This window comes from Temnothorax nylanderi, unplaced genomic scaffold (genome assembly GCF_030848795.1).
Source record: "Temnothorax nylanderi isolate EJ_2023f unplaced genomic scaffold, tnyl_v1.0 TNYL_tig0012_pilon, whole genome shotgun sequence".
Lineage (NCBI taxonomy): Eukaryota > Metazoa > Arthropoda > Insecta > Hymenoptera > Formicidae > Temnothorax > Temnothorax nylanderi.
Genome location: NW_027249074.1, coordinates 765,797 through 779,736, shown reverse-complemented (window position 1 = coordinate 779,736; position 13,940 = coordinate 765,797). Strand labels below are relative to the sequence as shown.

The 13,940-nt window shown below is 39.3% G+C and overlaps 2 protein-coding genes across 3 annotated transcripts in view; one reads left to right on the top strand and one right to left on the bottom strand.

The window, feature by feature from the left end:
* The window catches only part of Bcs1 (Bcs1 chaperone), a 216,861-nt gene extending 210,655 nt beyond the window's left edge, over nt 1–6,206 (top strand). The window contains exons 2-9 of one of the 2 annotated variants that reach the window (XM_071697434.1): nt 3,784–3,837; nt 4,108–4,252; nt 4,339–4,530; nt 4,639–4,778; nt 4,854–5,048; nt 5,277–5,510; nt 5,592–5,762; nt 5,832–6,206. In XM_071697434.1, the coding sequence (XP_071553535.1) occupies nt 4,122–4,252; nt 4,339–4,530; nt 4,639–4,778; nt 4,854–5,048; nt 5,277–5,510; nt 5,592–5,762; nt 5,832–6,070 (1,302 nt within the window). In that variant the 5' untranslated portion in view covers nt 3,784–3,837; nt 4,108–4,121 and the 3' untranslated portion in view covers nt 6,071–6,206. Of the gene's footprint in view, nt 1–3,568; nt 4,253–4,338; nt 4,531–4,638; nt 4,779–4,853; nt 5,049–5,276; nt 5,511–5,591; nt 5,763–5,831 lie in introns of those variants that run through there. The other variant, XM_071697435.1, reaches the window with a different exon arrangement.
* LOC139767804 (uncharacterized) lies at nt 6,207–12,063 on the bottom strand. The gene is made up of 7 exons (XM_071697432.1): nt 11,011–12,063; nt 10,400–10,668; nt 9,608–10,094; nt 8,987–9,529; nt 8,592–8,842; nt 8,149–8,399; nt 6,207–8,065 (listed from the first exon to the last, which is right to left on the bottom strand). The coding sequence occupies exons 1-7, from the start codon at nt 11,122–11,124 to the stop codon at nt 7,773–7,775; spliced, it is 2,208 nt and encodes a 735-aa protein (XP_071553533.1). The 5' UTR covers nt 11,125–12,063; the 3' UTR covers nt 6,207–7,772.
* Between the last annotated feature and the right edge of the window lie 1,877 nt (nt 12,064–13,940).

The window sequence follows — 13,940 nt, the reverse complement described above, 5'->3', positions numbered from 1 at the left end:
TATATGAAAAATTGTTTCGCGATATTTTATAATTTTTACGATGTCGTATTATTTTCAGTATCTTATTTATAAGTAAATAAAATATTAAAATTAAAAGCTAAGTAATGTTACGGCCGATATTCCGAGCAATATTAGGGTATTAATAAAAAGCTATATATACATGTTGAATTATAATTATCGAGTCAACGTTTCGACCTACTTGGTCTTTCTCAGGGCATTACATTCAAACTTACAAGTAATATAAATAAAAATAATTATAACTGTTAGAGTTCACATTATCAACACTGAAAATTATAGTCATCGCCGATGGAACGATTACGACACGCAAAAGAAATAAAGTCAAAGCCAACTTCGAATTAAACGCCGTCACAGGCCACATAATTACAATAATTGTTACCGATTACAATAAGTAATGCACTCCTCTGTATGATCCTGGTATCAGCCATGCTCAACGTCGGAAATTGTCATGTCCAATATTAAATGAATTAAAGTAGAGATCGGTTTTGCGTCAAGAACCTTTTAAAATATACAGAAAATGCACGAAATTAGCATCTCCGTCAACTGCAACTCAGATCAGGATTTATTGCAATAGGTAACAATTATTGTAATTATGTGGCCTGTGACGGCGTTTAATTCGAAGTTGGCTTTGACCTTATTTCTTTTGCATGTCGTAATCGTTCATCGGCGATGACTATAATTTTCAGTGTTGATAATGTGAACTCTAACAGTTATTATTATTTTTATTTATATTACTTGTAAGTTTGAATGTAATGCCCTGAGGAAGACCAAGTAGGTCGAAACGTTGGCTCGATAATTGTAATTCAAAATGTATATATAGCTTTTTATTAATACCCTAATTAATTAATATTGCTCGGAATATCGGCCGTAACATTACTTAGCTTTTGCTTTCGACGAGCGATAACACGTCCTATTTTTTTATATTAAAATTAAAGTAGGTAAATTAAGGATTAATCGAATACGAAATCTATTTTGTAATATTTTATGAATTCCTAGATTCTTCTAATTTGAACATTAAGTTTATAATGCGATTTTTATCCATTTTTGCTTTTTACAAAATGTCTTTCCTAACATTGAAATATCTTCTTATATAAGAAGAAAATATTTTTATATGTAAGTGATGGTATCTCGTGTTTATGGTAATTGGAATTATTTTCTGCGAAAGAGAAGCCATTTTTTATGTGCTATAAATTGTGAAGAAGTATATAAAGTCTGCGATATTATCACGTAGCTGTTAACCATTATTTTCACAAATATTATATTATTTTTATTATCTTTTTTATACAAATAATTAAGGATTAAACGGATAGAAAGATATTCGTAACATGATATATGTTGTCGAGATGTTTCGAGTTTCGAGATGTTCCTTGTCTTAATATTTGGTGGTTTGAAAAGAACCGATTGTTTTGCTTGGCCCTGGAGCGAATTTTAATAATCCGTCCAGTAATCATTTCTTTCGATAATATGATATATCGTGCACTAACATATAGCGTTTTCGATTTTCGATTTGTTGACTCGACCCGACTCGGGTCAGATTAAAAGATCGGAGAAATGATAATGAAGACGGATTATTAAAATTCGCTCCAGGGCCAAGCAAAACAATCGGTTCTTTTCAAAACCACCAAATATTAAGACAAGGAACATCTCGAAACTCGAAACATCTCGACAACATATATCATGTTACGAATATCTTTCTATCCGTTTAATCCTTAATTATTTGTATAAAAAAGATAATAAAAATAATATAATATTTGTGAAAATAATGGTTAACAGCTACGTGATAATATCGCAGACTTTATATACTTCTTCACAATTTATAGCACATAAAAATGGCTTCTCTTTCGCAGAAAATAATTCCAATTACCATAAACACGAGATACCATCACTTACATATAAAAATATTTTCTTCTTATATAAGAAGATATTTCAATGTTAGGAAAGACATTTTGTAAAAAGCAAAAATGGATAAAAATCGCATTATAAACTTAATGTTCAAATTAGAAGAATCTAGGAATTCATAAAATATTACAAAATAGATTTCGTATTCGATTAATCCTTAATTTACCTACTTTAATTTTAATATAAAAAAATAGGACGTGTTATCGCTCGTCGAAAGCAAAAGCTAAGTAATGTTACGGCCGATATTCCGAGCAATATTAATTAATTAGGGTATTAATAAAAAGCTATATATACATTTTGAATTGCAATTATCGAGCCAACGTTTCGACCTACTTGGTCTTCCTCAGGGCATTACATTCAAACTTACAAGTAATATAAATAAAAATAATAATAACTGTTAGAGTTCACATTATCAACACTGAAAATTATAGTCATCGCCGATGAACGATTACGACATGCAAAAGAAATAAGGTCAAAGCCAACTTCGAATTAAACGCCGTCACAGGCCACATAATTACAATAATTGTTACCTATTGCAATAAATCCTGATCTGAGTTGCAGTTGACGGAGATGCTAATTTCGTGCATTTTCTGTATATTTTAAAAGGTTCTTGACGCAAAACCGATCTCTACTTTAATTCATTTAATATTGGACATGACAATTTCCGACGTTGAGCATGGCTGATACCAGGATCATACAGAGGAGTGCATTACTTATTGTAATCGGTAACAATTATTGTAATTATGTGGCCTGTGACGGCGTTTAATTCGAAGTTGGCTTTGACTTTATTTCTTTTGCGTGTCGTAATCGTTCCATCGGCGATGACTATAATTTTCAGTGTTGATAATGTGAACTCTAACAGTTATAATTATTTTTATTTATATTACTTGTAAGTTTGAATGTAATGCCCTGAGAAAAACCAAGTAGGTCGAAACGTTGACTCGATAATTATAATTCAACATGTATATATAGCTTTTTATTAATACCCTAATATTGCTCGGAATATCGGCCGTAACATTACTTAGCTTTTAATTTTAATATTTTATTTACTTATAAATAAGATACTGAAAATAATACGACATCGTAAAAATTATAAAATATCGCGAAACAATTTTTCATATACAATAGAATAATTATAAGTAATTATGTTGTAATTATAATTATCATATTATCTGTAATTATATTATTCCAGTAAACACATACTTAGTCGGTGGAATAATAGTTGCAGATGCATAATACAATTATAATTACCTACATAATCACCTATGATTGTTATACTGTATGTAATAAATATTAATTGTGTGTATCAAATTGTATTAAACATGTTTTTTTAATCAAATGCACGCGCGAGCAATACAGCGTGACTGACTATTTTTACGCGTTCGCGGTTCTGTATTTGAACCTTTTATCGACCGTGGCTGTAAGTAGGTCGGTAACCGACCTAGAGGTAGCGCGCTCATCTGCACCGCTCTGCACCGTAGCTCACCGGGTAACGGAACTCATTTATGCTCCTCACATTGATATGACCGACATGACCGACGTGACCAATACGTTATCGACATGACGTCGGTTTTAGTTCACGCATTTCTCAACTAGTCGATGTCGGCGCGATACATCTTGACATCCAGTCTGAAGTTGCTGCTAGCAGTCCATGTTATATAGTCAAAGATCCTCGCTAAGATATGTCAAATCGTAGAGCTCTGCAATTATCGACGCCGGAATGTTTTTCTTGGCAGAATGGCAGTGCTTTGCAGCACGTGTTCGAACGCAGGGATGACATGAAAAGCTCCATAACCTGATTCCTGTCAACTTTAACGTTTAATATCTCGCGTCGCGGGGCAGAGCGACACTTTTTTCTGCCAGATTCTTTCGTTTCATGCAAAAACGCGTCGATTGAGCATAATTTCATCGATATTTGAGGTGAGGTCCCTAAACTGTATAATTACCCACGTTTCCTCAATCATTTGGTGTTCTTGCATCACTGATGGATGCTGATAGCATAACCTCTGCTATATACTTCAAGTCACTTTATACCTGTTTACATAATTCTACAACGATCACTATAATTGGAGGACTCAATAATGACAATGAATAAGTTTCCAACAGCTCTCTGTAGAGATTGTTAATTACTATTAATTCATCTATAATATGTAAAAAGTTTTTATGTTACTGGTTGTGCAAATTGTGCAGAATCAATTTGCATCATGAAATTTTTGGAATACGTACAAACTCTGTCCGATAATCCTTATTTCGGCGCTGGCTTTGGTCTATTTGGACTTGGAGCCGGAGCTGCCTTGTTGAGGAAAGGCGCTCAGTTTGGAGCTGTGTTATTCAGGTATGACGCCAAACGCATCATACCACCGCTTCATATAACAAACTTTACTCTCGTTTCTTTAATTTAACATGTTATTTTTTTATTAGACGACATTATATGATCACTCTGGAAGTGCCGTGCCGCGATAAGAGTTATCAGTGGCTCCTGCAATGGATTACGGAAAAAGGCGCAAAGAAGACACAGCATCTCTCTGTGGAGACCAGCTTCGAACAGAGGGAAACCGGCCACGTAAAGACCAAATACGACTTTATTCCTAGTATAGGAACTCACTTTTTCAGGTCAGGATATCGCCGGATTTTTCAAACGCTCATACAATTTACTTTATTGTACTAAAACTAAGGTTAATCCCGTTCGACTTCCTCCAATATCTCTCCTAATTTCAACAGGTATAATGGCAACTGGATAAAAGTAGAAAGAACTAGGGAGCAACAGACTTTAGACCTACATATGGGCGTACCGTGGGAGACCGTACAGTTGACGGCGTTCGGCAAAGACAGAAGCATATACGTCAAAATTCTCGGAGAAGGTTGAGTTCTTACAAATATTTACAGACACGTTACTTAACAACTGGGAAATCAGAGGCAATTCTTAATTCGTATAGCCAGACAAATGGCTTTGAAGAAACACGAGGGAAAGACTATAATGTACGTTGCCATGGGGAGTGAATGGCGGCAATTTGGGCACGCTAGGAAGAGGAGACCACTGGAATCGGTGGTGCTGGACAACGGTATCTCCGAGAGGATAGTAAACGATTGTCGGGAATTCATCAATAATCCGTCGTGGTACAGCGAAAGAGGTATCGAGCCGATTTAATGCCCATTTCTATCAATGCAGATTAACTTTAATCTCGGTTTAGCTTACTCTTTATCTTTTCCTAATTCTTAGAACTAGAAAGAGATAAAAAGTAAGCTAAACCGAGATTAAAGTTAATCTACATTGGTGGAACATGAAATGGGGGAGGGGGACATAAAATGATGCTGCACGTATGTATTTTTCGGAGAGTCAGAATCTACAATCTTTCTAGGGATACCGTATCGCCGAGGCTACTTGTTACACGGGCCTCCAGGATGCGGCAAGTCCTCGTACATTACCGCGTTGGCCGGAGATTTGGAACGCAGTATTTGCGTTTTGAATTTATCCGAGAGAGGCCTGACGGACGACAGACTGAATCACCTGTTAGCAGTAGCACCGCAGCAGACTATCATCCTGCTTGAAGATATCGACGCTGCTTTTACTAGCAGAGAAGATTCTAAAGAACGTAAATACCTGAGGCATAAAATGAGATATGAAATAGAACGATAAATTATTTGTCAATTATTCTGATATACCTTGCTTTCAGTCAAAGCAGCGTACGATGGTCTCAACAGAGTGACGCTTAGCGGTTTATTGAACTGCCTGGATGGCGTGGCTTCTACAGAAGCTAGAATATTATTTATGACAACGAATTATTTAGGTAGATTAGACCCTGCGCTGGTTAGGCCCGGTAGAGTCGATGTAAAAGAATACATTGGTACGTATGGAAAAAAATAAGAAAAATAATAATTGAAGAACCTAAATAATTATTTTGCTATTCTTTCAGGATGGTGCAGCGCAAGTCAGGTCGAACAAATGTTTCTAAGATTTTACAAGGAACCGGAGAAGGATTCTGATACACTTGCAAAGAAGGATTCTGATACACTTGCAAAGGAATTTGCGGACAGCGTTATGTCCTTCAAGAAGAACGTCAGTCCGGCGCAGATTCAGGGGTACTTTATGTTTCACAAGAGTAATCCCGACGCGGTCGTAAAAAATGTCGCGCAAATCTGGGAGCTCACGTGATAAATAGTGAAATTGTAGTTGTAAGTTTGAAGTAGAGCTACATGTGATGTCACGTCAATCGGTGTCCTCTTTCTATAATATAAAGATACATTATTATTATTCTTAAATAAGAGACAAACCTGCAACATGGAGAAAATGAGTCTAGTAATCATTTTTATTTTCCCTTATAAAACAAATACAAAACGAGGCGGAGATCTCAATGGATGTAGTTGAAAATATTTCTATTAATCGTGTGATATATACAATACGTGATACGATATATCGCTGACGTACAATGTCACGTATTGCAAAATACAACGAGACACATTCTCACTCATAATGATATGACATACATAATACTTTTATACCATTCAATATTAATGCATGAATGAATGGGCATTTGAAATATTAGACGAAATTTATCTACAATATCTCTCACATTTTTACTAGTGCACTACTTTGCATTTGTACCACCGGTAATTGTATGTGGACGAACTATATGAATACTGCTTTGTTAAAAAAAAAATAACTTTTAGAACAGGAAATTTTGTAATATGTAAAAAATCTACTTACTCTAATATCTAAAATTGTGTAATATGGACACTAATCTTTAGTCGGATGCCGCATTTAAAAAATTGGTATACATGAAACAGTGACATAATCTTGTGATAATGTAACGGCAACATTAAACATTATATATGAAACAGTGACATAGTCTTGTGATAATGTAACGGCTACGTTAAACTTTAAAAGAACTTGTGTGCACGTATAAATATGATAGAAAAAAAGATAGTTTACACATCGGATGTATCTTGGCAGCCTGTTTGAAATTGATTCGCTACACACTTTTCTAATTGGAACAATCCAATTTGTACTGTAGTTTTAAAGCAGATTCATACGTATTAATTAAATATATAGAATATACACTATCTAAAATCATCTATGGAGATGTATATATATAAAACTCTTACAAAGAAAGAATCGAATAGGAGTTATATATCGAAAATAGATCTATCACTGGATTCGTTAAGAAGTTTCTTGGATTTTCTATGCTACACAGCTAATTAATAAGTAGTTTATATGCCGAATCAGCAGATATTTGCCTTTTACCGAAATCATTTGATATTCAGATCTTGTTTTCTTTCAGCCATTAAAAATATTTACAACATAAGTGCTAAACCTTAATGAAGTTTGATCGTGTTGTATAAAAGTCAATTTTTAATATACAATAATTTCTAATTACTGCACATTATTTAAAGAGACAATATATAGCAAAATAAACGTAACGTACATCTTTGCTCTACTCTATACGATTTCATATTTACATACTATAGTTTTCATGTTGATTTAAATTGGTCTAAACGCTGTATGTCACCGTAAAAGTCTCTCTAAAGTTAATAATAATAAAGTTAATAACGTTTCTCAGATATATAACAATAAAATCACCGAGCTTCTTGCACATGCACGCACATGTGCAGACGTATCGTCTAATATTGCAATTTATGTTAAGTTAAATCGTACACAAAAAGTCGCAATGTTAATACTTATCTTAATCGTATTGACAGAATCTTTGCATCATCGACTCTCAAAAGCTTTCTCAATTGCAGAGTCTTTCGTACAAACCTAATTTTACGGAGCTCTAACAAATGGCAAAGTTCAAACGTAACTTGAACTTTTCTATTTTCAGTCCTACATGCGCGGTTCAAATTATATACTGGTGTATTTAAAAACTCCAAATGTACGGCTCGTAATTTAGAGGGTCCGTTTGCTCCATGTGACTCGCGTGACTACTGCCGCCGACCATGCACGACGGATAGGCGACGCCGGAATTACTCGAGCTCGATACGGGCGGAACTATCGGTGCCAATCTGCAGTCCGGTCTCTGTTGCATTATCGGGCCCATCGGTTGCATAGGTTGCGGTGCCAGTGGTGGCGGAGGTAGTTGTGATTGCGATAGGGTAGGAGGCGGCGCGGGAATGTGCACCATTATGTTAGGACTTGAAACGTAATTTGCCACTAAAAAGTGGTTTTAAAAGTAATTAGTTTCCTTTCCGAATAAATGTACGTATATGAAGAAATGTACATTATATGATACTCACTGTTTTCGGGATTATGGAACGGTAATGCAGACTGTTGCGGTATTATGTTTGCCGGAGGCGGAGTTGTTTTTGGTGGTGGCGGCGGTTCGTTGCTCTTTTTTTTCCGTGCGACGCGTTTCTGACTGTTGTTCATTATCTGACTACGTTTCTTATCACTACTTTTCTTCCTCTTTTCGATCGGCATTTTCGGCTTGTTGGGGCGATTGCCGCTCGGCTGCCACAAGTGGACTGTGTGCACTGCATTGCCTTCGCTAAAAAATATATATGCCACGTTAATTACAAGTTTCGTTTTCTATGTTACAAAAGATGTTCTACAATTAGAAAGTAATTTTATTTTTAAACAGATGGCAACAGATTTTTAAATAAATTTATGTCTTAGAAAAAATTTTAGGAGTTTCTCAAGAATATTTGAAAAAGAAAATTAAAAAGATAGTTCATCTAACCCTTGCTTTTTGCCCAACTTCCAACTGTGTATCCCAGCCTTGTGTAGCCTCTCTCTGATTGTATCCACACTGCACTTAAGACCTAGCGCAGGTGCTACAAATTTAGCGGCGGTGAGAGGATGCTGAGTAGCCATCGCGACGATGGCATCGTCCTGCTCCTTGGTTGTGATTCGACGTCGACCCTTTCGTTCCTTCGTTTGCACATTGCCTTCCTTATGCCAACGTTCTAACCATCTTTTAACAGTACGTTCCTGATTAATTCAAAATCATGTCCATGTAAATCACTTGCGTTAACTCTCTCGAGTTTGTAATACAACTTTAACAACTATTCACATATGGCAATATACGATTTTTAATTTAAAACCTAGCGAACAAAAACAATATTTTCAACATACCGATCTATCGATCGCCAGCGCGATGGACAGAGTGGACAGTCCGGCCTCGGACATTCCGATCATGCGGTTCCTGAGCTCCACGCTAGTCTCCAACGTTCCCTTCGCTTTGCCGCCTTTCTTCGCTCTCTTCTGCCGTTCCGTCTCCGATTTCTCACGGCTTTTCCGCGACGATTCCCTACCACTCTGTTGGGGTTCGCAGGACGACTGGCTATTCTCGTTCGAGCTACAAGTGTTTGAACTATCCGAGCCTACTATCACGATCGTCTGCTCGGGACTAGGTATGCCAGACTGCAAACGCTGATGTTGCTGCTGAATCTGATGCTCTACTACCGACAATCGCTGCTGATCGAGATTGTGATGGTGAGCCTGATTGTGAGTATTCTGCTGATGCGGCTGATCCTGCAATCGCGCCTGCACTTGTGCCTGCATGTGCTGCTGGGCCTGTTGCGCGTGATGCTGCTGCTGCTGCTGCTGCTGTTCCTGCTGCGTGTGCAGTTCTTGCAGTTGCGTCTGCGACTCGTGAGGCATGGGATTTGGTTGTCCCTGCGGACAATAAACAAATATAAGATTCATGCCTTGTATACGCGTATTGTATTTATGCTTTAGAAAATAAGAACAAACCTGTGGATAATGGTGACTGCCTTGCACCAGATCTAACGGCCAATTTTGTACCATGCTCAATCCCGGATGCTGATAGATGGGTTGCGGTTGTTGCACCAAGCTCAACGCGTTGCCGAACTCCGTCTGACTCGTGGATACAGGCTGCGTGGAGGGTTGCATCTCGGTGACTTGAGGAGCGGAAGGCAGTGGAGGAAGATTTTGCTGAGGAAACACGAATCCTTGTTGTTGTTGCTGCTGCTGTTGTTGTTGTTGTTGTTGTTGCTGTTGCTGCTGCTGCTCGGTGTTCTGGTTTTGCTTCAGACTTTCCGACGGTGCGCCATCGCCGGAGTATGCCTTTCGAGATCTGACCTTTTTCGAAGGTGTCTTCTTTTTAACCGTGGCACTAGGTCTCTCAGGCCTGCTCGAGTCCTTGGAAGTTTTCTTCTTGCCCAACTGGGTGCCGGTCGGCCGCCATACCGCCTGCTGAATTGCCGCACCGTCCGCATCACTGGAAAATAAATCGGATAATCAGAGACAAGATAAAAATTAAACTATTCTTACAAACAAGACGCTTGCTTCTTTGTATTAAAAATCTTCTGAGATCTTACTTGAACAAATTTGGGTTAAAATAAGCAAAGTTACATGTCTGTGCTTGTTACACAAATGCATTATAATCCTTGCAACAAGCTAAAGACCAAAAGAATTTATTGAACCTGACGTTTCTAATGTATCTCTACATGTACTACTGTATATTTTATGATTGCAAGATAATCTGAAAGAGTCCAAGTCTAAAATGCATTCATAAATATTAACCCCAACGGAATCCTTTGCATGTATTTGCGCGAGGGGCTCCAGTTGTGAATTCCAGCCTTGTGCAGCCTTTCTCTCACGGTATCCACGGAGCAGGTGAGACCCAGCGCAGGAAGCACGGCCTTCGCCGCCGTTATGGGCGTTTCAGAGGCCAGACGAATGATCGCTTCGTCCTGCTCCCGAGTGGTGGCCCTTTTGCGTCCGCAACGCTCCCGCGTCTCCACCGTGCCTTCCTTGTCGAATCTATTCAGCCATCTCTTCACCGTACGTTGCTGGAATCGGCCAAGACACGCATTAACAAGTGTAGATGGGCTCCCAGCAAACCTCAAGTAATATGTAACTTATATATAAATTATAGAACTTTCTACTCAACAATTATATTGGATTTAAATTCTAACTTGCATGTAAGTTATATGTTACTTGGAGTTTGCTGAACTCTTGCTGGACAGTAGCAGAGAAACTCAACAAAGCACGCAAGAGTCAAAATACACTAGAATTTCAAACGTTAGAAATTGAAATTTAATAATTGCATGGTAGTCGAGTTGCTTGATTACGCGGCAATTGTTATAATTGTCAACAAAAAAGTGTGAAAACAAGGAATAAGGTTTATTTACCGAGCAATTAACCGCGGCGGCAATTTCTCTTAGGCCGAGACCGGCCTCGTACATTCCCACCATCCGATTCCTCAATTCGGGAGTCGTCTCGTGGACGCCTCTCGTCTTGCCCATCCTCCTGCTCGTCCTCGGGGCGATGCGACGTGCCAAGCGGGGATTTAAATCGCACGCGAACGTGTGACGTACGCGAAAGAACGCGAATCACGTGACGAGAGGCGACCACCGATCGTCGCCTTCGAAACTCTCTCTCTCTCTCTCTCTTCCTTTCTCTCTCAAAACTCGGCTTCGCGGCCACTCGCGAGCATCCTGGGGAAAGAATCCGATTCCCGGATTAACTCAATAACGGTGAGTGTCGTCGTTCCCGCGGGCCGTCGACATCGCCGAGCGTCGCCGAGAGCGTCGCCGGAGACAGACTCGCTCGCCGATTCTCGGCGTCGCCGTTTTTTCTTTCACCCGGACGCCTCTCCCGCGTAAGCGACTCTTCGCGCGGCGATCGGCGATCCACCACCCGCTCGCCTACGTCCTCGCGCCGGGTCCTCTTCTTCCTCGCCTCGTCGAAACGCGCGGTCTTCCGCTCCGCTCCGCTCCGCGCCGCGCCACGGCGGGACGGAGGGGTACCCCAGCGGGAGGGACACGCGGCCCCGCGGTCAATACAACTGCCGCCGTAGTACAGTCCGTCGAGATTCTTTTGTCCCGCGGCGCCGACGTCGGCCGGCGCGTCGCGTGAGCGTCGCGACGTCGGGACGCGCGCGCGTGATGAAGAGCGACGCGGATCGCACGCGTGCGGCGTGATTCCGCTTCCCGGACTCGGAGAGCCTCGCGCGAGGGTCGAGGGACGACGCGCGTCGTCAATTAGGATCCCGCGGACTGTACCGCGCCACCGTCGGTACAGTCCGTGGCGAGCGACAGGTGTGTCGTTCGAAATTCCAAAACTCCCCGACGCGTTTCGTCTCGGCCCGCCGAAACTCAGCTAGGCGTAAAGGGGGAAGGGAGGCGATGGACGCACGATTAACGATATATGTATATGATATACCCGACGTGATCCCGCCGCGTTCCCGAGTCCGCGAAGAAGGACGGTCAATACTTGTCCTAGCGCGGGACGGTCAATATTTGTCCAGCGGACTGTACGCGGGAAAAGTACAGTCGGTGGGAATTAACGGCCGCGGCGGTGGCGCGGGCGTCGAGACGAGATCCTTCTTTGTAATATTTGTTGGGATAACGAATTGAATTAAATCGCGTCGCGTTCTAATTCGACGATTTTAGAGAATAGAATATTTATCTTAACTTTCATCTTTTTAAACTGCTCAATCATTTTTTAATGACAGTCCGCGAGCTTATTATAAGAAATGTAAATATATGGCATCACCGCTGCACTTTGTGGGACAAGTTCTTGCATTTTGATAGAATTGTTTGATGATGTCTGCGAGCGATTATTGCAATATTGTTAACTTTTTTCAGTGGCACGTTGCATTCAAATTAAAGCTTACTCGCTTACTCTCGTAAATACCAATTATAATATTAACTCAATTCACAATTTTGGTATAACTGCTCTTGGTTTTATTTTTGTTTTCTATATTCTCCTTATTTTTCACTCAGCTAAAGGATATTTTTTCCTGTTATAATAAAGGACTATTATTATTTATTTTAACACGGTGTGATTTAATTCAATATATGACGAATATTTAATATAAACATTCGCAACGGCGATCGACCTCGTTTATGTCAATCAAACGCGACCGACTTTAACATGAACACGAGCGCTCATTCGGGGACGACGGGGACGGCCGATGATGGTCAATAATTCCGCCGGCGACTGTACCGGAGAGAAGTGAGGTTATTCGGGGACCCGGCTCTCTCGGGCGCGCGCTCGCGCACCTCCACCGGAATTGTATTGACCCAGAAAACTCTTGCGCGTCCCACGTGTGTCGCGCTTTCGCGCGATGCGCGATGCGCGGACGCGCCACGTGAAACGATCGCGGATATGCGACGAATATAAATAATGAAACGTCCGAGTATCCAACCATGCAAATTAACAATTTATCGGCAATTCTAACTAAATTTCGACCCTAGATTTGCATTCTCTACATCTTCCTTAATATAAAAAGCTATAACTTGTTCAATATATGTAAAAAATGAAGGCGACATAGCTACAATTGAACTTCGTCAATTCTTAACAAACTGGCTTACAGATGCGCTTCGTTTCCCGGGGCAGCGCGTGCACTCTCAAGAAACTCGAAAAAATTACTACAAAGAGCGCAAGGATTATTTTAACCGTTGTCCTATGCATAGATTATAAATCGTAGAACTCAATTAAGTGGTTATTTATTTATTTTTATCGAAAAATCTCTTAATTAGGTGGAATATTCCCCTTAGTGGTTGGGAACTGGGACATGGTTGGCTATTGGGACGTTTACCTTAATACACGACATGCAAAGTCACAAAGTTCTGATTAAAATCTGACAGTGTCCACAGTCAACACCGAGCATCAGTTACATATATATTATATCGATGTTATAATTTTGCATTATAATAATAATTAAGATAATAAAAAAATAAAAAAAATAATACATTTACAATTGTTGAGTGCGAAATTATAACATCGATTTAATGTAGCTGATACTCGGTGTTGACTGAGTGAGATTAATGCATGCATTATTATTGATTAATACGTTATACATTATATAATTTTTTTTATAAGGAACTTTGTTTATAATAAGGGTAGCAGAATATTTATAAGAAAATCAGTAAAAGGAAGAGAATAAAATCAAAGAAAGTAATTAGAGGATCTCTTTAGAATAGAAATAATAATAATAAAATAATAGTAAGAAACAAGCGTAGCAATAAAAAATGTAAGAAGTTTATGCTAATTAAAATTTATACAATTTAAAATAATATTGTTATTTTTTGCATATTGCATTAATGAATTCTAC

Excerpts from the sequence above, each read along its gene's own strand:
- LOC139767804 (XM_071697432.1), bottom strand. The coding sequence starts at position 11,124 with ATGGGCAAGACGAGAGGCGTCCACGAGACGACTCCCGAATTGAGGAAT. Across the intron at positions 9,530-9,607 it reads GCAGTCACCATTATCCACAG|GGACAACCAAATCCCATGCC; the intron begins GTTTGTTCTTAT and ends TATTGTCCGCAG. Across the intron at positions 8,066-8,148 it reads GTTCCATAATCCCGAAAACA|TGGCAAATTACGTTTCAAGT; the intron begins GTGAGTATCATA and ends ACCACTTTTTAG.